General features: G+C 35.4%; 2 protein-coding genes across 51 annotated transcripts; both read right to left on the minus strand.

Moving 5' to 3' along the window:
- Positions 1-12,137: 12,137 nt before the first annotated feature.
- LOC112801255 (probable protein phosphatase 2C 33) lies at positions 12,138-19,180 on the minus strand. 50 transcript variants are annotated; one of them, XR_011882068.1, is made up of 18 exons: positions 18,861-19,172; positions 18,390-18,451; positions 18,114-18,240; positions 17,605-17,682; positions 17,324-17,377; positions 17,000-17,187; positions 16,576-16,648; positions 16,395-16,466; positions 16,288-16,310; positions 16,134-16,197; positions 15,755-15,796; positions 15,445-15,587; positions 14,895-14,962; positions 14,729-14,777; positions 13,709-14,322; positions 13,261-13,629; positions 12,787-12,875; positions 12,138-12,485 (listed from the first exon to the last, which is right to left on the minus strand). XR_011882068.1 is itself a non-coding variant. In XM_072237132.1 (12 exons), exons 11-12 carry the CDS (start codon positions 14,759-14,761, stop codon positions 14,029-14,031), a joined length of 327 nt encoding a protein of 108 aa, XP_072093233.1. In that variant the 5' UTR covers positions 14,762-14,777; positions 14,895-14,962; positions 15,445-15,587; positions 16,134-16,310; positions 16,395-16,466; positions 16,576-16,648; positions 17,000-17,187; positions 17,324-17,377; positions 17,605-17,682; positions 18,114-18,240; positions 18,861-19,173; the 3' UTR covers positions 12,138-14,028. The 50 variants fall into 50 exon arrangements, 5 of the variants coding, with proteins under 5 accessions (XP_072093233.1, XP_072093231.1, XP_072093230.1 ...); XR_011882056.1 differs by having other exon boundaries at positions 12,787-14,322; positions 18,861-19,180; XR_011882069.1 differs by lacking the exons at positions 15,755-15,796; positions 18,390-18,451 and having other exon boundaries at positions 16,576-16,681; positions 17,517-17,682; positions 18,861-19,173.
- A 2,234-nt stretch (positions 19,181-21,414) lies between these two features.
- LOC112803460 (secreted RxLR effector protein 161-like) lies at positions 21,415-22,952 on the minus strand. The gene is made up of 2 exons (XM_025846955.1): positions 22,838-22,952; positions 21,415-22,031 (listed from the first exon to the last, which is right to left on the minus strand). Exons 1-2 carry the CDS (start codon positions 22,950-22,952, stop codon positions 21,415-21,417), a joined length of 732 nt encoding a protein of 243 aa, XP_025702740.1.
- Positions 22,953-23,840: the final 888 nt, after the last annotated feature.

Consider the following 23,840-nt stretch of genomic DNA (forward strand, 5'->3'; position numbering starts at 1 on the left):
CATGCAAGTGTGCCCAGCACTATATCCATGGGTGAATAGCGTGTATCCGGCACTATATCCGTGGGTCAATAGAGTGTGCCCGACACTATATTCGTGGGTGCGACAGAAAAGCGACATCTGAAAGGATGTGTCAGGTTGGCATTTATGAACCAACAAGTGATATCACGAGCCAATAGGATAGACATTTATCATGTGCATTTTCTATCTGTTTGTATGCTTTGCCGACTTGTAATTGTATGCCTAAATGAATCACATGCCTATTTGCTAACTTAAACTACTTGCTTTATATGCTCTTACTTGTATTTTACTTGTTTGCATTAATTGTGATTGTCTGGTGCTGAGGAGGTTAGGTAGGCGGTGGCGATGGGATCGCACGGAGGTTAGGTTGGCGACGGCTGTGGGATACAGCAGTGTGATTTGTATTAGTTAGAATTTCCCTAAGTTTAGATAACCCGGTCTATGGTTTAAGTTCTTTATATATTTATTTATTTTGTTCTAAGCTTGAATATTAGTATGTGATGCGAAGTTCTAGGATTGCCTTCGGCGTCTCGGAGCCTTACATCTTACATCATTGGGCACTGTTACCATACTAAGAACCTCCGGTTCTCATTCTATACTTTGTTGTTGTTTTTCAGATGCAGGTCATAACCTACTTCGGTGAGATTACGGATATGGTGATAGAGCGGAGTATAGTTCCTCCTTGGTTTAATTTATTTTACTTTGTTATAGTTACTCTCACATCTTTTTGTGTTTTATCTTTATGGCCTTAGATGCTTATTTGAGAGATAGGTTGTATAAGCTGTTTTAATTCTAAAACTCTGTATTTGTCTATTTCCAACTAGTCGGCTTAAACTCCGCAAGCTGCGGCTAGTTCTCTATGATTATTATATCCTTATATTTGTATATGAATTATTCTCTTACACCTATACCTTATACCTTATAAGTTAGCTTCGAGTGAACGTTTCACGCTTTTGTAATTCTGTCTTTGAACTTAATCCTTTATCAGGCTTCTGGGATAGAGGTAAAGTTTAGGGTAATTGGAGCGTTACAACAAACACCTTTCGTGCCCTTATTCTTGTGTCCTGATAGGAAGCAGTGCTCAAGATCCTTTACAGCTTTTCGAATACCAACTTCCAAAGCAGACAGCAATTCCTTCACAACCTGAATGGAATTAAAGAAGAACTCAACTGGGTCGTTCCCAAACACCATTTTTCGATCAACCCTTGAAAAAGTTGCAGCATTTGAGTGTGTGTACAGAGAAACCCAATCTGGTCCTCTGGAACCCGATTTGAATCGTCGAATGGTGGAAGCTAAGATGTGTAATGTAGAAGCCTCTTCACACGCTCTATGGATTCTGTTAGGGTGTTGAATTCCGAGGCCATACAATTAAGCTTGACGGTGATGGAAGATGGGGAGGATGATAAGGTTAACGGTAGTGACGGTTTACACATCCCAATGGATCCCTCATGCTGCTTGCAACGTCCATAGATCTAGAGGCTAAGCCTGCGTTAGATGATTATGTTGCTGATGGTGGTGCTGGTGCTATTGAGTCGCGACTGACACCGATGGGGGAGTGTGCGGCGAAGGGGCTAGGGTGATGGTTGAGGAGGAGGGCGAGGCGATGGTACTGAGCAGCGATGTGGTCGATGTTGGGATTGGATCCCTAAGAACATTTAGAGAGAGAGAGAGAGAGAGAGAGAGAGAGAGAGAGAGAGAGAGAGAGAGAGAGAGAGGAGACGATGGTAGTAGTGGTGGAGAGAAGGGTAGTTGAGGAATTTTATTTAATTTGTTACAATTTGGATAATTTTGCTTGTAAAAGTCATTTTTTATAAGTACAAATGGTAATTTTCATCTTCTATGGATAGATATCTCAACATTTTCAAATTTAATGAGTAGAAATAGTAGTTTACTCTTTTTTCTAAAAACAAAATTAGTTATACTGACTTACCTTTTAACAGTTAATGCCTTAATAGAATCACCTGAAAGATTATATTATTTTATATATTTCTATATTTAAGTATAAAAAATATACAGGATTAAATTATTCTTTGTCTTAATCTTCTTATCAATTTATAGTTTTGTTATAGTATTAAAATTCTACTGATATTCATGGATAAAATAGCCAATTCAAATTATCAGTTTTCCTCACCTTTTTCTCCCACGAAGGATGATTAGCTTTTCAATTTAGTTCAGGATCCCACCAATTTTTACTATATTTATCCTAGTAAAAATCCTACTTTGATTTTGATTACCTCTATTTTAATAGAAAGTAATTAATAATCATAGAGTAGAGCATTCACTATAACTATTATTCCTAAGAATAAATATGTATTTTTTATCGGTTCTATCTCCTCTTCTATTCCTGATGATCCTCTTTTTTCAGTCTAGAAACGTTGCAACAACATGATTTTGTTTTGGCTATTTCATTCTCTGTCCCCCTTTATTATTTGAAGTGCCATTTATTTTGCCATTAACTCCTCCATTTGGACAGAGTTAAAAGAACGTTTTGCTCATAACGATCTTCTTCGCATTACCGAGTTGCAAGAAGAAGTTTATGTACTCAAGCAGGGTCATTTGTTCGTTACTGAATTTTATACATATCTTAAGTTTCTCTAGGATAAACTTATCAATTCTTGCCCTCTACCAGTTTGTCCCTGTCTAGTAGCATCTCATAAATCACAGGATTTCATAATCTGATTTTTCAAGGGATTGGATAAACTATTCTCGACGGTTTGATCTCAAGTGCTTCTTCTCGATCCCTTATCCCTGGTAACCAGAGTCTTCGACTTAGTCATCCAACACGAATGACAGTTATAGGCTGTCGTGCGACATTCTTGATGATCTGCACTCCATCTCTTTCGGCGTTGATGCACGGCGTCCTCCACAAGGTTGCGGACGCAGCCGCAGCATATTGTCTTCTATCGCGGTGGTCCTTTGAAGCTCTGCACATATTGCGGTCGCAGTAGCCACACGGTTGAAGTATGCTACTTGAAACACATTAACCATTGGGGCACCCGTGTCATCTCGGCCGTCTAAGGTTTCATGACTATGCTTCATTTTCTGCAAATATGGTCATTGTCACTGCTTCTTCAGTTGCTACTCCAGCCCTAATTTAAGAAGAAATGACAATCTAACAGTTCACTTCAAACCCAGTTTTGGGTCTTTCATCAGCCCAACAATAAACTTTCATAACATTTCTAAAAAAGGCTGAGTCTCACTTATCAGAATGTAGAGATAAAATTACTCCATCATTTTCTAAAGATAATAGGCCATCTAATCAAAATGGGGTTTTGTCAAATTTAAGTATTCATTACCTTTGTTCTTTAAACACATTTTCTATCTTAAATAATTTTTTCAATTGAAACATTTTCTTAAATTCTTGGATTATTGATTCTGGTACCACAAATCATATTACATTAGATTTATCTAGGTTTATTTCTATTACAAAATCTCCCCTATCATTATTCACTTACCAAATAACACTCAAGTTACTGCTTCATATAAGGGTTTCGTGCAATTTTTTTTATCCTTAATCCTGATTCGAGAACGATTGGTTTAGATAGAAAGAGGGAGTGATTATATATTCTTAAAAACATCATTCATAATCCATCAATTTTGCACTCCATTCATACAATCCAAACAAATTCACCGATTACATCCTCTAACTTATGACACTTTCGTTTGAGTTATTTTTGCGGACAAATAGTCAATTATTTACATAGATAATTTTTTTTGCATCATGATGAAACTTGCCATATTTGTCCTTTTTTAAGAAAATAAAACTTTCTTTCTCTCAAATTTTTACCAAAGTAAGTGCTAATGTTGATCTATTATATTTTGATATATGGAGACCGTTTCGGTAAAATTCTATTCATAATCATAAATAATTCTTTTACTATAACTGATGATTTTAGTCGTTTTACTTGGATTGTTTTATTAAAATAAAAAGGAGAAGTACAAAATTATGAAAAGAATTTTATCAACTTAGTTGAAAGACAATTAACTTTAAAGTTAAATGTAATTATTCACAAAATGGACTAAAATTTTTTTACATGATTTTTACTTTTTCAAAGACATAATTTCATCAATGCAGTTGTGTTGAAACCCACAACAAAATAGTTGGGTCGAACATAAGCACCAGACATACTTTTTATATAGCCCTTGTTTTCATGTTTCAATTTAATTTATCTTTTTTATTTTGGTCTTATATTATTAATCATGCTATTTATGTGCTTAATTGGTTTTCTTCTTCTGTATTTAATTTTAAAATATTATTTGAGGTTTTATTTACTCATTTTTCAAATTATCATCATTATTCTAAATGAGTTTGCCGATCTCAAATATATCTCTTTGATAATTTGTTCGATTCCTCTCTCACCTACGCAAATTCCTCTTCCTCAAAGTGTTGATATCCTTTATTTTTATTCATGTCTTTTTTTTTCTCTTTCACCTACACATAATTAGTCTCTTTTATCTCTACAGTTTGATATTGAGCCACAGTCTTTTAAAGACATCAATACCCACTCTAATTGGTGCAAAGCTATGAAAAATGAGTTGGATACTCTTGAATTGAACAAAATCTGGTGTATTGTTGATTGTTCTGTAGGTGTTAAGCGGTTGGCTATAAATGAGTATATCACATCAAACACAAGATTGATGGTTTAGTTGATAGGTATAAGACACGTCTTGTGGTTAAAAAATTTACCCAAACTGAAGATGTTGCTTTTTTTGAAAAGCTTATCTCCTGTTGTTAAGCCTTTCACCATCAGATTGGTTTTGGCTTTGGCATCTTTAAAGCATTGGCCTATATCAATTGTATGTCAATAATGCTTTCTTACATAAGGATATTTTTAAAAAATTTTACATGACTTTACCATCCAGGATTATATCTCCTCGACTAAATTGATGTTGAAAGTTGTTGAGATCGTTGTACGGTTTACAACAATCAGGTCGTATATAGTATGAGTATGACAAACTTTCTAATTTTTGGCCATCTCATGAATATCAGTAGACCTTATATGATTATAATTTATTTGTAAATTAACTGGTGCTGAAATCTCTATTCTTCTAGTTTATATTGATGATATTGTTTTTATTGGTAATTTCATTTCTGAATTTATCGCCATTAAGTCTTATTCTACACTAACACTTTCTCATTAAATACTTGTATCCGTTGAAATATTTTTTGGATATTGAGGTTGCTCAATCGGTAAAAAGGATTTGTTTATTTGAGAGAAAATATTATCTTGATCTTTTAGAAGATTCTGATTTATTAGGTGCCAAACCTATCTTTGTTCTCATGGATAGTGCCTTAGTGCCACAAAATTATATCAAGACAATAGTCTCTTGCTATATAATCCTTTTGTTTATCGTCATTTGGTTGGACAGCTTATCTCTGTCACCACTACAGGACCAAACATTATGTATGCCACTCAACAATTAAGTTAATTTATGACATCTCTCATTAAATTTCATCCTAAAACTGCCAAGCGTGTGTTAAGATTTTTAATAATATCCTTTTGCAAAGGAATTTTCTTTCCAAGAGAATCTGAAATTCAAATTCTTGGATTTAGTGAGTCCGATTGGACAAGATGTCCCGATACTCGAAGATCATTGGCTGGTTATTGATTTTTTGGGTAATTCTTTGATTTCTTAAAAAACTAAGAAATAAATCATTATTATCTGATCATTCATCGAAATTGAATATCGTACTCTTACTGGTACACCTTGTGAACTTCAATGGTACATATTCTGCATGTATCTTTTATTCATCTATCAATTTCGTATTGTGATAATCAAAGTGTTATTCACATCGCGACTAATCCGATTTTTTATGAACGGACTAAATACCTAGAAGTTGATAATTTAGTTTGCCAAAAATTCAAGTTAGAGTGATAAAACTTTTTTTATACATTCTTTTAGACAATTAATAGACATATTTATCAATCTTTTATCTCTTTAATTCTTTCACCTCAATCTTTTCAAACTTAATGTTCTTAATATTTTTCATCTTCTAACTTACCCGAGCATATTAAACCATCCTTCTCTTCGTACCTATGACCATACCAAAGAAAAATCACAACTGTCTATACACAAATAAATTTAGCGCAACAAATAGAATAAATTTCTTTATCACATCTCTTCACATTTTTGCTAAAAACGAAGTTAGTTATGCTGACTCACTTTTTGATAACTAATGGAATTACCTAGAAGATTTAATTGTTTTAGACTTTTATCCTTTTGGTATTTAGGAACTTTTTTCGTTGAGAAGAGTATAATCCAGATTTTGAAGGACCAAGCAATAAATAAAGATACCCAAAAATATAAGGATTGGTTCATAAATATTTAATTGTATTAATTGGGACAAATTTGAATATAAGTTAACTTTATGATCATAGCTAATATTATCTTTCTTGCAATAATCTTCGCTTTTATACGGGTCTTTTTTTGTTTTGGTCTATTATACTGTTCTTTCTTATTATTGTTATAATTATTATTTCACTTATTATTGCTGTTATTGTTTTCATTAGAATCATTATTATCGTTAATGTTATTATTATAAATCTCTATTATCATTATTATTGTTATAATTAGTATTAGTATTACTTTGATTATTAAAATGATTATTACTATTATTCTTATTATTATAATTGTTAATTATCTAAATCCGTCTCTAAATATTTTAAAAGTGGACATTTTAGTCTCAAAAAAAAATTAATACACAAATCAATCCCTAAAATTTGTGATGTCCTAGTGATCGGAGTAAAATCTTAAAGATTAATCTGTGTATTAATTTTTTTTAGACTAAAATATCCTCTTTTAAAATTCTCGAAGACTGATTTGAGTAATTACTCTAATAATAATAATAATAATAATAATAATAATAATAATAATAATAATAAATTGTAGGCCTAATAAAAATGAATCTAATAATATTAAGTTGTAGGTCTAATAATATTAGTGTATACCAAAAATATTTTATATGTTATCTTATTATTTTAAATGTGTTATATATGTAAAACAATAAATAATTAATTTAATTATTAATTATTATATTAATATTTTTGTTTTGTTGAAGAATAAAGTCACTACTTCTCGTGCATAGAGCATCTGTGTGTATTTTAGTCTGTTATTTTATTTTATTTTAGTCAAATAATAGTGTAAAAAAATAAAAAATTAATTTTTACTAATAAAAAAAGATATGCGACAATAGAAAAAAGATGTGCTTTGTTTTAACAAAAAAAATGATAATAACAATAATAATAATAAATAGAAACAAAAATGTGTACAAGTTTGCATTTTATTTTACCATAAAAAGAAAAATAAAAATCTTATAAGAGAAAAAAAAACTGAAACAGAAAATTACACCGAAAATAATATGAAATTGTTCATGATGTTGACCAGTAAATTAAGAAAAAAAAATGAATTGTGTTTCTATGAGTTATGTCTGTGTGGGTTATAGCCTTAAGAGTATGGCGTATAACCCATATGGTAAAGTTCAACAAAAAAAATTTGTAAACCAATTCATCTAAAATAAATCAATTATTAAATGATTGGTCTAGCAAAACCATGTTATACCAATTTACAAATACGTATAACATTGGGTCAAAACTAACATTACTAATAATTATTGTACATCAGTCATTTGAGTCCACGATAAAATCTTTTTATATGATCTTTAAAGCTCTTGATTATTTTTTTCCTACCAAAAATATTTTTTTAAAGTCAGATTTGTGGAATTGTCTACAATGAAAAAAGTAAAAACTGGACCTTTAAGAAGTATGTAAGGTATCAGAAACTGTTGAAAAAACAGAGAGAGAAGCGAGTAAAAGAAGAAAGGGAATGAGGAATTATTAGATCTGAAATCTTTTTACATTGAAAAATCACACTTGGGTTCTTTACGTTACAGAGTACTTATACACAACTTTGATGAGTTGGAGAGTTAGTTAGCAACAACAAGTTTCTACACTCTTCTAATCTCTAACTGCCTTTCTGTTTTGGATGCTGAGTCAGCTTCCATATTTCTCTAACTGCACTTACATCAACCCTGCTACTTCATGGGTTTGCTATCTTTGTTTCTTACAGCCACCCGAAGTTTGGTTCTGAGCTGCACAAACTATGGTGCTGAGAGGGGCTTGGTCAGTGCGCCAGCAATCTGGTTCTGAGCTAGGATATGCTGGATGGTAATCTTCTTTTGGGTGACATAGTCTCGAACAAAATGTAGGTTCAACTCAAAGTGTTTGCTCTTGTTGTACAGCACAGGGATGGCAGCTAGTAGGACTGCACTTTGGCTGTCACAGTACAGACTTGGTATGGTTGTGCATACAACATGCATCTCAGCAAGGAGATTTTGGATCTATATGATTTCTGTGAGCCCTGCAGCAAGACTTTGGTACTCTGTTTCCGTTGAACTCTTGAAAACTACTGGTTGCTTTCGGCTGGACCAAGAGACAAGATTTGGTCCTAGGTACACACAAAATCCACTGATTGATTTTCTGTCATCCACATCACTTTTCCAGTCTGAGTCACAAAAACCATAAAGCCTACAATCTTTCAATTTCTGAAAGCGAAGACCATGGTGGACTGTTCCAGCAAGATAGCGTAAAATTTGCTTTACGGCCTTCCAATGGATTTCAAGAGGACAAGGCATGAACTGAGAGACTTTGTTGACAGCGTAGGAGTTCTCAGGATGTGTGATTGTAGCATATTGGAGCCCTCCAACAAGAGACTAATACAGAGCCGGCTTAGAGAAGGGTTCCCCTCCATGGGCTGAGAGTTTTAAACCAGAGGTCATGGGAGTAGGCATCGGTTTTGCATTGGGCATTCCAGCCTTATGGAGAAGGTCTGTGACATATTTGATTTGTGAAAGGTGAATTTCAGCATCATGGTGTCTCACCACTTCAATGCCCAAAAAATAGCTCATCTCACCAAGGTCTTTGAGAGAGAAGGTAGAGTGTAATTGCTTTACTAGGTTTTGAATTTTAGAGTCCGAGGAGCCAGTGATTAGGATGTCATCAACATACATGAGAATGAAAGTAGCTGAGGTGGCAGTGAGCTTGGTAAAGAGAGTAGTGTCGGATCTGGTGTTCTGAAAGCCAAATGAGTGAAGAGTATGTTTAAGTTTTGTGAACCAGGCTCTTGGAGCCTGCTTGAGACCATAAAGAGAGCGTTGGAGGTGACAGACATGGTGAGGGTAAGCAGATGAAATAAAGCCTTCAGGTTGAGACATAAAAATTTCTTCCTCTAAATCACCGTTAAGAAAAGCATTGTTGAAGTCATACTAGCGAACTTTCCAGCCTCTGGCAAGTGCAATACTCAACACTACTCTAATGGTGGTTGGTTTAGCCACGGGACTAAAGACCTGATCAAAGTTGATACCCTCTTTTTGATGGAACCCTTTGGCAATGAGTCTTGACTTGTACTTTTGCACTATACCATCAGGATGCGTCTTAATACGAAATACCCACTTGCAGCCGATGACTGGGGTTGAGTGTGTGGGCCTAGGAGTGAGACGTCATGTCTTGTTGCGGATTAGGGCCCCAAATTTCTCCTCCATTGCCTCACGCCATTGGGGACTACACAACGCCTCACCTACAGAATTAGGGATGCGAGACACAAGGTCAGAGGCTGCTGCAGAAGCTAGGGCTCGGGTGGACCTGGCAGCACCAGCAACTGTCACCGCCACGAGAGCCTGAAGACCAGAAGCGCCACCATCGTCAACTGGGTCAGAGGCAGGAACCACTGCCAGCGTCTCGGAAGCAGAGTCACGCCGTTCAGAGTCCTCACGGACCACAGCAGCGAATGAGCATGGCTTGAAGATCCCCGATTTGCTCCGAGTTTGCATTAGGTGAGCATTCGATGGAGGGACTCCCACAAGCGGCAGTTGTGGCACCTGTAAATTCTCCAAAACAGCACTTGCAAGGGCGTTAGGATCAGACAAAACATCAACCACAGCATTAGAAGAATCAGGAAAATAAACAGATGCAGGAGGTTGGGACACAGGTATGCAATTAACACTATTGGAAATTCTATATGATGAATGCATTGGACTGGGGGTTAGGAAGGGAGAGGCACTAGAGGGTTGAGAGAGGGGTTGAGGGATTGGCTGCTGTGGCTGAGAATAGGGTGCTAGAGGCTGGATAGCTTGAGCATTGTCAGGGAAGGTGATAGATGGTTGAGGGAGGGGCTGCTGGGTCTGAGAGGAGGGTGCTAGAGGCTGGCGAGGCAGAGTAGAAAGAGAGAATAGGAGGGGACCTGGGTTGATTGAAGTCTGTGACACTGGAGGAGGGTTAGTTGAGGCAGGGAATAGATGGGAAAACGGGAATTCGAATTCATTGAAGATAACATCTCCAGAGACATACTCCTTTTCTAGTGGGGATAGGCATCGATACCCTTTCTGGTTGTCTGAGTACCCAATGAAGATACGTTGATGAGATTTGAAGTCAAACTTGTAGGGGTTGTAGTGTTTGAGGAGGGGGTAGCATGTATAGCCAAAAATTTAAGGAATAAGTAATCAGGTTTTCGGCCAGTGAGGAGTTCCAATGGGGAATTGCAGGAGAGAGTTGGGCTGGGTAGTCGGTTAATAAGGTAAGTAGCAGAGAGGGTAGCATCTCCCCAAAAAAATAAGGGTAAGGAAGCCTGAGCTAGTAGTGTAAGGACAGTTTCAGTGATGTGGCGATGTTTTCTTTCAACGGTCCCGTTTTGTTGATGGGAGTAGGGACAGGTTAGTCTGTGATGGATTCCATTAGAAGCAAGGTAGGCTGAGAATGCATTTGAGACATATTCCTTTGCATTATCTGTTTGGATGGATTTAATCTTTAAGCCTATTTTGTTTTCAATGAGTGCTTTAAACTTCACAAACGCGTCAAAGGCTTGCCCCTTTGATTCCAACAAATAGGTGCAGGTATACCTAGTACTCGCATCAATAAAGCAGATGTAGTATCTGTGGCCTAGTCTGCTGTAAACAGGGGCTGGACCCCAAATATCTAAGAACACAAGTTCTAGAGGTTTGTAGGATGTGAGGGACTCAGGGTGAGGTAACTGATGCAGTTTACTGATGCAGCATGCATGACACAAAGTAGGAATAAAATTTTCTTTATTTATTGATTCATGAGGGATATTACATTCTTTCATGACAAGACTAACTATTTTGTCACCGGGGTGACCAAACTTTCGATGTCATAGCTGCATAGTTTGGGTACTAATTTTACATGTAATTTTTGCATATACATTTCCTATAGAGGTGTGACATTCACTGTTATTCCCATATGTGGTTGCTGCAGAAACAGGAGCCATGCGGACAGCAGTAGGAACAAGAGCAGCAGTGGCATAGGGTGCAGATTATGAGGCTACACAGGTATGTGTATTTGTTTTATTGGGTTTTATGGTTGAGGGAGGTGTTTGAATCAAGGTGTTTGCATTGATAGGTGTATGAAGAGGCAATGAGGTGGTGTGTGGAGTATTAGAACTTGTGTTGACTGAAATTCCTTCAAATTTGTAGAGGCCATCCTTAAGGAGTCATTGTAGTAGAACCTGTCTGGTTATCCACAACTAGAAAATCGCTTAATACAGATAGATTTGGTCTATATTACAGACGGATTTTTGGTTACCGACGAAATTACCGACGAATTTTGTCCATCTGTAAAACCCTCATCAGAAATTATTTACCGACGAATTTTTTTTCGTCGAAAAATTACCGACGGATTTTTATCAGTTATCGACGGATTTTCTCTCTGTAAATTCTCCATCCATTTCCCTTAGGCGTCGAACTTTCTGACGGATTTTTCGTTGGTAATTACAGACGGATTTTCCAACGGATTTTCCGTCTGTAATTACAGACAGATTTTTCGACAGATTTTTCATCTGTAATTACAGACAGATTTTTTGACAGATTTTTTGTCGGTAATTACAGACGAATTTTCCGACAGATTTTCTGTCTGTAAATACAGACAGATTTTTCGACTGATTTTTTGCCTGTAATTTGAACCTTGGAAAATCATCCCACACTCTGAATACTGATAGAAAATCCGTCTGTAAATCCGTCAGTAAGGTAAAATAAATTTTTTTAAAATTTTTCTATTGCAAAATAAATATTTTAGATTTGTTTTCTAAATTTACTCCATCAACCACACTGTACATTAAAAAAAAAAAAAGCCAAAAATTACATAGATAAACATAATATTCATTACATGATACCTATAAAAATGGATATTATTTTTCAACACCATTATCCAATATCTCACTGTCTCAATAAAAGGATACCCCAAAGTTTCTTTTAAACTACAACAAAGAAGGACAAGACTTTCAACCTAAATTTTAAAACTATTTCCTCATGTTCTCTTTAAAGTTTAAACTCTCCAATCTAATCTGAGTTACATGATTCTTCACTCCATGGTAGACTCTTGTGTGGCTGAAACTTAAAAGTATTTGTTCATTTACTTCTTCTTCTTTGATTTGTTTGCATTGGACTGAGCATATGCAGTTCCCTGGTGTCAAAAAATAGGACATGGACAGATTTTAGAAGCCTAGCAATGTTTTATAGGATTAAGAAAAAGTGAAGGAGGATAACAAAAACACAACTTTAAAATAGAACTGCAAGAGAGAGAGAGAGAGAGAGAGAGAGAGAGAGAGAGAGAGAGAGAGAGAGAGATGCTTGCATAACTATATTTAAAAAAGTCAGCACAATCCAGTAAAATGTACAATTTAAAAACTTCAATCTAATAATAACTATATTTAAAAACAATCACATATTATTTTTGCATAAATAGATAAATTTAAATTAGATACCTGCTGCTTGAGATCGTAAGGGTCAGCACCCTTCTCCTTCATGTCAGCAGTTTTTGCAGTTTCTCACTCAACTTCCTTCTCATAAGATACTAATAAAGTAGATACTTAAATGTTGAAATTACTATAGTTCTAAATTTATTTATCTCAACTAAGGCATATCTTGAGAATGCTTTCAGAACTGACTAAATCCTAAAATTCACAACCAACAGCAAGTAAAACTTTCACGGCAATATCATTATCAATCGGAGTACCGTAGAACCCATAAGTTGCAGGAGTGTAGAACTTGAGTACAGCAAAATTGTAGTTGCATATGCATATAAATATATGTTTACCACCAAACAATAATATCTAAGATTTTCATAAATAACTAAGACACATGTAGAATTAATCTATTATGACAGGATTGTTGTCCATCCCACCATATATACGTCTCTGTGTGTGTGTGTTAAGAGCATATCTACAGAAGGTACTTACCAATACTTTGCTCATGGCAGCTACTCTTAGTGGCAATGGTCTCAAATTACTTTTAATTTGGAGAACAGCAGATGGTGAAATAGTAGAATTCATGGATGTAGATGATGATATCACTTCTGTGATATATGATTGTGCCCTTGACTTTGAGAATCCAGTACCTTAGACAAGAGAAGAAGAAAATAGGAGGTAGGGAATACTTCATATTAATATAAAATAATGAACATTGAAGATATCACAAGAACTAGAATCAGAAATATTTGAATCTTTTTGTTCGTGGCAAATGCTTCTTGAACTGTCTTTGCATCACGCTGTCGCTTTGTCTGAGATGCCTTTATTGTATCAATCCTCAATTCAGAAGAAGAGTCCTCCCTGTAGCAAATTTGAATCCTATAAACAATAGCACAGATCCAAAGTTGAGCAGCAACAAACAGCATAGTAAAGTTCAAACCTTCTATAACGAACACTCCAGCCTCCCTCACCATCTAAGGATAAAACTACATCATGAAATGCAACTAATGCAACCAAAAAATAAGCTCGGCACCCTTTTTTCTCTGGATATAATACACATACTGAAGCCCTTCTTTCCCCTCCTCATATGTTGTTGAAGGAAAGGGAAAAGATAAATAATGAAAAGAATATTGGCAGAAAAGCTACCAAAAAATAAAAATCATCAAAACAATGACTCATTTTTACTGTTGCAGCATAATTCTTCCAACCTTCTCAATAAAACCAGCAAGGCTTGGGAAGAAACATGGTACAAAAGTTAAGCTATTGTTGCTGTTCTTCAGCATCCATGCGAGTTCCCTTCTCGCTAAGGAGAAAAGACTGCTCGGATTGGTCAATTGGTGGCTCTAGTGTTGAGTCATCTGCGGTCGATGCCAAACCCGAGTCCAAATTTGAATCAACGAAGAGGCAAACTGCAGCACAATCATCAACCTTGCACAAAGGGAACTTCATCCTCCATACTTTAACAGCTGACTCCACCAGTGATCGAGCCGCAGAAGGGCGTGGAGAAGATGCCACTATGTCCACAACCTCTTCATTTGATAAAACATCCCATATCTGCCAAAAGGAATCAACACGAGTTTATTAAATAGTTAAAATATTTCATACACAATCCCCTGATACAGCAACTATTACATCACCCGCAACTTAGTATTCTAGATCATCCCCTATATATATATAAGAAGCTTAGTATTCTGCCGTAAGCATATTAAATGATCCAGAGAAGGGCTAAAAAGATAGGTCAAACAACTTGCAACTTAGAAAATGTTGGATCATTTATTTGATCCACTCAGGTGGGCATGGCTTAAAGCTATGGAGCATAAGTGGTAAATGCTACATAATATTATTGAACAATAATTTTACAGAGTATGTTGTTCAGCAGTCAGGAATAATAAAGGAAATAGTCAAAGGTGTTCAATGGCAAATAAAATGTACCTGCTAGATCCTGAAAATGTTTTCATACCTTGAATGAAGGTTTGTGCTTACTCATCAACATTGTGCTGATTGTTAATCTGTAATATAAAATGCAGCAATCAAAGTGAGCTTCCTAAACCTTAGTCTTCAAACTATTTCCCGTTATACAAAAAAATAAAATTAATTCAAAAAAAAAAAAGAAGAAGCTAAATTACCTTCAACCTTGGAATGTAATATCTATGTCTGCGAGATTTTGCAGCAGCTCCACCAACGATTCTTCAAACTGAAAAATAATTTTGGCGTTGAGGGAGAAAACAAAATAAAATAAGAATGAAAACTATTATGACTCCATTCAAATTAACATCAAATTCAAGGTTTCTCATCATATGCGCATGATAGTGTGAAAGTGACCTATTGAAAGAAACTAAGAAAGCAACATTAGATAAAGCTAAATAGATAAACTTTTAATTTGGTTATTGCACTAAGATCAAGGAGCGTGACTTCTCTTTTTCCCATAGAATGTAAACATGTCAGTTACTATTGATAGAAATCCCTACTATACATACATATATATATATATATATATATATATGATTTTTAAATTGCTTTTATAAAATAATTGACACCAGTAGTATAATACTTGACTCGAGTTTCAATCTAAGAAAAAATCATTAATTAATACTTGAGTGTTAATACCTTAATCAGGTCATTAATTAATTATTTCTATGAACACATCACTAAAATTAAATTGAAAATTTCATTTACCCTATTTGCAAGAAAGGCTCAGATTGGCAATCCATAGGGTTATTGGTTTGAGAAGGCTAAAAGGTAAAGTTGCTGTTTGTAGCAGCTGAAGTTGAACTCCACAAGCTTTCCATAGCTTTTAAATTGAACCCTTCTGCCTCAAGCTGAAAATTGAAGTTTAATTTTTCAAGAAAATAAATTAATTTAAAAATGTGTTCATTAATTAAATTAATTAAACAAATATGACAAGAGGCATGTATCCTCCATAGCTAGAATTGTTGCAATAATAATTTCTATGCTGAAATGTTTGGTGTATGTTATATTTCAAAACCTTGAGCCTAAATTGCTTATTCATATCTCCAAGATGGCGCTCCTGCAAGATTAATGAAAAATACAAAAATTGAGAATAATAGCATGTAAGTTCAAGTGAACTCCTTATACACTTTTGCAAATATTCCTATATGAAAATGCACTTTTACTAAAATTTCAGCCAAAAGAACCTTTACAAAATCTCAATCAAAAGAAGAAATAGAACATATTAGTTGGATGCACATGGGGACCATCACTCTTTCAACAAGACAACAACAATCTAAGGCAAGAGAGTAATATTCTCCATCTTCCTCAAAATATACATATATCTCTCAGTTAGCATTTAACTAAACTTTCGAAACAAATAAAATCCATCCCCACCTCCTAGGCATATCTCATACCTGATAACCATAACAATTCATAATCTACATTGATGTTTGTCATGAAGGCATGATCCCCGTGAAACTGTCACCAAATTCTTTGATCAGAAAGCTCTTTTCTCAATATTTATTCATGGAAGCTATATCTAACTATAAAGCAGCATCAGGATCCAACCTTCTCTGGATTACAGCAGCAGCCTATAGTGACAAAATTACAAATAAACAAGCAGAACCATTAAAACCAACCAAAGAGCCTCAAATAGTTTAATTTGGGATTCTCACCTCAAAGTTACCAAGCTTGTATTGGTATGCCATTTCCTCCCTCAGTTGAGCTTGCTCTTTCGTTGCTTGTGCCTGTAAATGACAGCCTAGAAGTGTGAGAAGAAAAGGACCTTGACATCAACAAAATAATCTAAGAATATGAGCCACATCAACATAAAAAAGTAATCTGGTAAAAACTAACCTTCCACTTTGCATAGAGTGCTTCAAAGCAATCACTTGCTCTTCTTTATGCTTTTTACGTGCTTGCAACAATTCTTGCATACAGTGGCAATGAAAAAATGATCATGCTATAATAAAAATAAAGGAATTTAATGTTAAATCATATAAACTACTATATGCCTTGATTTAAAATAATTAGAGTAAAATTTTCCGCTTCATGAATCAAATAAAACCAGGTGCAGTGTAAGTTCAGAGGAAAAGCTTAGACAAATGGAATCAATTTACAATGCCAATAACAAAATCCACATGTAGGATGACATATACTTGTGCTGTTCTTTATCGTTAAAAGAAAATAACAGAGGACAAAAAAAAGAAAATAAAATAATGATATTCTGCCACAGTATATATATGAAGAATTAAGAAATTTGAGAAGAAATTGTTGTAACCTTGAAGAACTCATCTGAATTGCCAATAACGCTCTCAACAACTAAGCCTGCATTCTTAAGCTCCTTGGCAAAGACATTGCCGCAATTAAAGTCTTCATCTCCTTTAAAGAAAGAGTAGTGCTTACCAATTTTCTAGGAGTTGAGCAGGTATTTCCACGAAGTTGGGATCAACACGTAGTCTAGAAAATCTTGCAAATGAGGAGCGGTTGTAAATTTATTGAATCTAAACATTTTATGAAAAGACTTCAGAGTTATACGTAAAAAATCAAATAAACCAAGCTACACATACTACATCTGGCACCATCAACAGAAAAAAAAACATACTACATCTGGAATTTTAAGAAGGATTGTCTTAACAGCTTGTGTATCCAGTAGCATCTGCAAAAGTATCACTTTGTTAGCTTGTACTCATAAGGTTTCAAGTGTTCCACAGAAAAAAAAAGTTTTAAACTCCTTTATGTATCTTGTACTCTAGATAAAAAATGTTCAAAACTATTGAGAATAAAAGCCATCTTACATTTACAAACCGATCAAAAATATGCTTTAACTTTACTCTTGATGTAACCAAAAGGAAATAAAAACCAATTAAAGAAAGCGGCCAGTACTTGTTGAGTGCCCGTTTCTGATATTTGCTTGCATTTGAAAATGTTAGAATAGAAGTGCGGACCAAGAGATGATGCAAGCTGTTGATAATAAATGGAAAATAAATGTAAATATTCAACTATTGCATTATTAAGCAACATTGAGTATTTACCATCTAATTTAGTCCCTTACAACATCTGCAAGAAGAAAGCTATTTAAAACAGAAAAGCATTCAAGGAATATTTTATTTATTATTAATTATAAGTTTATAACTAGCATGTCAGAAAAGAAAATGTCCTTAACACCAAGGTTGACATAAAAAATCTTAACTCAATGCATCAAATTGATCTATATTTTCAAAGTCTTCATAGGAAAATAACTCATTCTGCATGTTAAAGACACAAGTACCTTATTATCAATAAACTCATCTACCATCAACAAAAATATTCATGAAAAGCATGTTCATACATAAATTAAGAGCATGTGAAAGTGTTAGGTTAGGCTTAAGTGACATAAAAAAGATTCATCCAACCTTGATTAGCTCTGCTCTTCTTTCAGGATCAATCCCAGCCACACCAAATATCATCTTTTCAGCAGAAAACATCCATTTGTACTACGACCTCATAGCCCGCGAAAGCAACATCTCGTCTCCACTGCACCTATACCCACAATGAACAAGAAGTAAAAGAATTAATTACTAAATCTTAAAATTCTAAAAAAAATCCAAAAATAATCAAACAATAAATAAATAAACAAATAATAACTATGATTGTAAATCATTAAGAGCTTGAAGAAGAAAAAAACTGACCTCCAATTAAATCACAATCCTAGGGTTTATCAATCCCAGCTACTACATGCACCATCAAATTTCTTCAAAATTCAAACAAAAGTATGGACTATTGTAATTGTTATCTCCTGCTGCTACTATTTCATGTTTCAATGACAGGAAAAGCATTATTATATATATATAACCTAAAGTATTAGTACTCTTTACTACAATGTTATCCATACTGTATGAAAATTGGAAAAAACCTCATAGCAACAACAAATTACAACAAAAACCTCACAGCATCTCCTTCTGATTAGGGTTACCTACACGACTGAGGTGAGATCGAAGAGAAAAACACATCAACTAAGATACACACGAGCGAGAAATGCACTTGTGATTTCTGTGAGAATATCTTTGATCAAGAAATTAATGAAACAAGTACCGCATAAATTCGAATAAGAGAAAGGAGAATGCGAATCTCAGAAAGAGATAGAAAAATGGAAGACGTACGGTTTGAAAATTTTGAGGGGCGACGCCGGAAAGGTAGAAAGAATGAACGCAGGAGAAGGTGAAGAGGATGAGAACGGAGGCGACGAAGACGGTGGCGGAGAAATGCATATTAGGGTTCGAAAGGGAACCAACAACACACAGAGAAGAGCCGGGAAGGGGTGTGACAGAGTTTTGCGGCGATGGAAGTTCAGTGCAATGGAGGTTCAGTGCGACGGCGGCGCAAGGTAAGACGGCGGTGCAAGGGTGAGACGCGCTACCGATAGAGCATTTGGAGGGGATGGGCGTGGAGGTGTGGGGAAGAGACACGGGAAATGAGGAAGAGCTCGTTTGGTCAAATCTTTATTCTAATATTTCTGACAGAAAATTTTAAATTACAGACGAATTTTTCGTCTGTAACCATTTTTCACGGAAAAAATTAATTTTCTGACGGAATTATCGACGGATTCTCTTTTCTGTCTGTAATTTAAGCTAATTCATTTTTTTTGTTTTCTGACAAAAAATTCCTTTGAAATTCCGTCTGTATTTTCGTGGGATAAAATCCGTCAGAAATATCCGTCTGTAATAACTACTTTTCTAGTAGTGATTTGACATTTCACATTGCATAGATAAGGCCAAAACTCAAAGAAAACACAATTATCCAGGGCAAACTTAGCTATGCTTATTAAATTTTTTGAAATGTTGGGAACATGGAGCATGTTTTGCAGTCTAAATGGTCTGTTTTGATAGAGATGCATGCAATATAGAATTTCCAATATGTGTAATTTTCATACCTTGGCCATTACCACCATATACCTGTTGTGATCCATCATATTCTGATCCTGTGTTGAGGTTACTCTGGTCGAAGGTAATATGGTGTGAAGCTCTGGAGTTCGGATACCAGTCGGCATCAGGCACTGCAGAGGGCAAGGCAAAGTAGGCCTGAGGACTTGGAGCAGTAGGCTGTTGAGGGCTAGATTGTGGCGTGTGATGTTACACTTGTCCGCCGTTGTGGAATGCCATGGAAGGAGGAGGTGTAGCATTGGGAGGTTGGAATTGTGGATTAGTGTAGCTCTGGTCAAAGCGATGGTAACATTGCAACGCAATGTGTCCTATCTTCCTACACACTTGGCATTGAGGCCGATTACCTTGCCACCATGAGGATCTGCCGCCTCCGCCTTTGAACCCTCTGGTACGTCCACCTCTAAAGCCTCCTCTGAAATTGTTGGAATTATTGTTGAAGTTGTAGGAGTTGTTCTTAGGTGCATCACTTTTTTGCGTTAGATTTGCTTGAACAGATCCAAGATCTACTTTCCTAAATCTTTCAAGCAATTCTTTCTGTGTTTGTAGTTGAGATTCGAATTCACTTTCGAACAACTGATCTATTCTTCCATTAGTTACTGTGATGAAGGTACTGTACTCTTCACCTAGTCCTCCGAGCGTTGCCTCAATGTAATCTTCCGTGGACAGTGGTGCTCCAAGCGCGTTGAGAGAATCAGCAACCTGATTAATTTTTGCCATGTATTCTGAGACTGAGGAGCTATGCTTCTTGAGTGTCTTTAGCTATGCCTTCAACTGCATGATCTTTGACTTCACACGCGCAGCAAAATAATCTTCAAGTGCATTCCAGATTTGGTAAGCAAATTCAAATTCAACCACATGATTGACGAAGGTTGCTTCCATAGATGACATGAGCCAAGCCACTAGGCATTGATCTTGTGCCTCCCAATTAGTGTATGATGGAGTCTCTGATGCAGATCCAATTTTCGAGTTGAGTTTTGACGGAATTTTTTGTGGATCCAAGTGATTTTGTAACTTGTTCATTTTGATGCATGCTAGGGCCTACTTCCTCCAGGCTTTGAAATTATGCTCGCTATGCTTGATTGACAAGAACGCAGCGAACGTATTCTAGTTGAAGAAACACGTTGGAGTTCTTGAAGCGGTACTTTCATGGCTTTTGATAGGATTGGATTCAGGTTCCATGGATCATACAGCTCTGATACCATGCAAGGTATCAGAAACTGTTGAAGAAACAGAGAGAGAAGTGAGTAGAAGAAGAAATAGAATGAGGAATTATTAGATCTGAAATCTTTTCACATTGAAAAATCACACACGGGTTCTTTACATTGCAGAGTACTTATACACAGCTTTGATGAGCTGGAGAGTTAGTTACCAACAACAAGTTTCTACCTCTTCTAATCTCTAGCTGCCTTTCTGTTTTGGATGCTGAGTCAGCTTTCATATTTCTCTAACTGCACTTACATCAACCCTGCTACTTCATGGGTTTGCTATCTTGGTTTCTTACAGCTACCCGGAGTTTGGTTCTGAGCTGCACAAACTGTGGTGCTGAGAGGGGCTTGGTCAATGTGTCAGCAATTTGGTCCTGAGCTGGGATATGCTGGATAGTGATCTTCTTTTGGGTGACATAGTCTCGAACAAAATGGAGGTTCAACTCAAAGTGTTTGCTCTTGTTGTACAGCACAGGGTTGGCAGCTAGTAGGATTGCACTTTTGCTGTCATAGTACAGACTTGGTATGGCTGTGCATATAACATGCATCTCAGCAAGGAGATTTTGGATCTATATGATTTCTGTGAGCCCTGCAGCAAGACTTCGGTACTCTGCTTCCGTTGAACTCTTGAAAACTACTGGTTGCTTTCGGTTGGACCAAGAGACAAGATTTAGTCCTAGGTACACACAAAATTCACTGGTTGATTTTCTGTCATCCACATCACTTCCCCAGTCTGAGTCACAAAATCCATAGAGCCTACAATCTTTCGATTTTTGAAAGCGAAGATCATGGTGGACTGTCCTAGCAAGATAGCGTAAAATTTGCTTTACGGCCTTCCAATGGGTTTCAAGAGGACAATGCATGAACTGAGAGACCTTGTTGACGGCGTAGGAGATCTCAGGACGTGTGATTGTAGCATATCGGAGCCCTCCAACAAGAGACCGATACAGAGCCGGCTTAGAGAAGGGTTCCCCTCCATGGGCTGAGAATTTTAAACTAGAGGTCAAGGGAGTAGGCATTGGTTTTGCATTGGGCATTCCAGCCTTGTAGAAAAGGTCTGTGACATATTTGGTTTGTGAAAGGTGAATTTCAGCATCATGGTCTCTCACCACTTCAATGCCCAAAAATAGCTCATCCCACCAAGGTCTTTGAGAGAGAAGGTAGAGTGTAATTGCTTCATCTGATTCTGAATTTCAGAGTTCGAAGAGTCAGTGATTAGAATGTCATCAACATACACGAGGATGAGAGTAGTCGAGGTGGCAGTGAGCTTGGTAAAGAGAGTAGTGTCGGATCTGGTGTTCTGAAAGCCAAATGAGTGAAGAGTATGTTTAAGTTTTGTGAACTTGTCTGGTTATCTGACATTTCACATTGCATAGATAAGACCAAAACTCAAAAAAAACACAATCTAATTGTACTTACAAAGTAAACTCATAAATTCTATATTAGTGGTGGAAAATGATGCTGTACTATTATTTATGGTATTTAAAAATTTTTCCTAAAAATATACTGAATTAAAAACATTCAATGCTTGTTTAAAAGTTTAATATTTTTTTTGTTAAATATTTTACAATAATTATTAATAATATAATTTTTTTGACTTATTTAATAATATAATTATGAATAGAATGACTAACATATATAGAAATATTGTAAATAAAGTTAGATAAATATATTATTATTATTATTATTATTATTATTATTATTATTATTATTATTATTGAATAAATTAAAAAAAATAATTAAAAAAATTGTTAATTTTGCATCTAATTCTACCTATTATGCAAAATTTCTATTTATATGATTTATTTTTTATTATATCTAAACTAGATCTCATTAATAATTCTTCTTATAGATAAAATTTTTTTATTAATTGCATTTTAAGTTTTTAATTATATGTCAAAAGTAAATTTTTTTTATCTAAAGTTAATGTAAAAAAAATATATTCTTAGGGATGTCAATGGGGTGGGGTGAGGGCGGGGGATGCCTTCCTGCTTTCCGTCCCCGCCCCAGAATTAGTCCCCATTTTTGCCCCGATCTCCGCTGTGGGGGATAATTGTCCCATCCCCATTTCCCGCGTTCCCGTATTCTCGCGGGACCCATTCCCCATCCCCTTATGTTTAATATTCATATGAAAATTATAGTAAAAAATATCAAAAAAATAAAAAACAAACTAGAAAATACTATTACAAACACACAAATATATCTTATCTAAGATTATAAGTCCACAAATACAACATAGTAAATTATAGTCCATAAAATAAAATCTTAAAATACAATTTTCATTCTAAAAAAAACAATAAGATATAGTCTTTAACATCAAGTGGAAACTGGAGAGAGTTGGGGCTGTGGGAGAGAACAGCGTATGGTGCTGTGGGAGTTTTGCAGTTTGAACAAAGTGGAGATAGAATAGAGTTGGAACTGGGAATAGAGAGTAGATGGCGCAGCAAACAACACAGTGAGTAGGAAAGACTGAATAATAGAGTTAGGTTTTTTAATTGGTGAAATTGCTAAAAAAATCCCTATGTTAGAAATAAAGTAAGGTTATTTAAGAAATTTCAAACATTTAGGGAATTATCGGGGATGGGGCGGGGATCCCCGTTCGAGTCTCCGCGCTTGTTTCGGAAAAATTTTGCTCCCCATCTCCATCTCCACGGAGAAAATTCCCCCCATTCGGGGCGGTCTCCGCGGGATCCCCGCCTCCTGAGAATTTTTGACACCCCTAAGTTATCTAGACTCATTTTTGGTAGATTACTAAAAATTTTTTAGGATCATTTTTGTTAAGCCTATAATCTGCCCTAATATTATTATTGTCGTAACATTGACAATAAGGACAATAATAATAATAATAATAATTTTAATAATCAAAATAATACTAATACTAATTATAACAATAATAATTATAATAAAAATATTATAATAATAACAGTATCGATGATAATATAATAATAGACAAAAAAAATTAAAACAGTATAAAAGGTAAGGTTGCAAGAAGGAT

The sequence above is a fragment of the Arachis hypogaea genome, chromosome 5 (assembly GCF_003086295.3).
Source record: "Arachis hypogaea cultivar Tifrunner chromosome 5, arahy.Tifrunner.gnm2.J5K5, whole genome shotgun sequence".
NCBI classification, from domain to species: domain Eukaryota; kingdom Viridiplantae; phylum Streptophyta; class Magnoliopsida; order Fabales; family Fabaceae; genus Arachis; species Arachis hypogaea.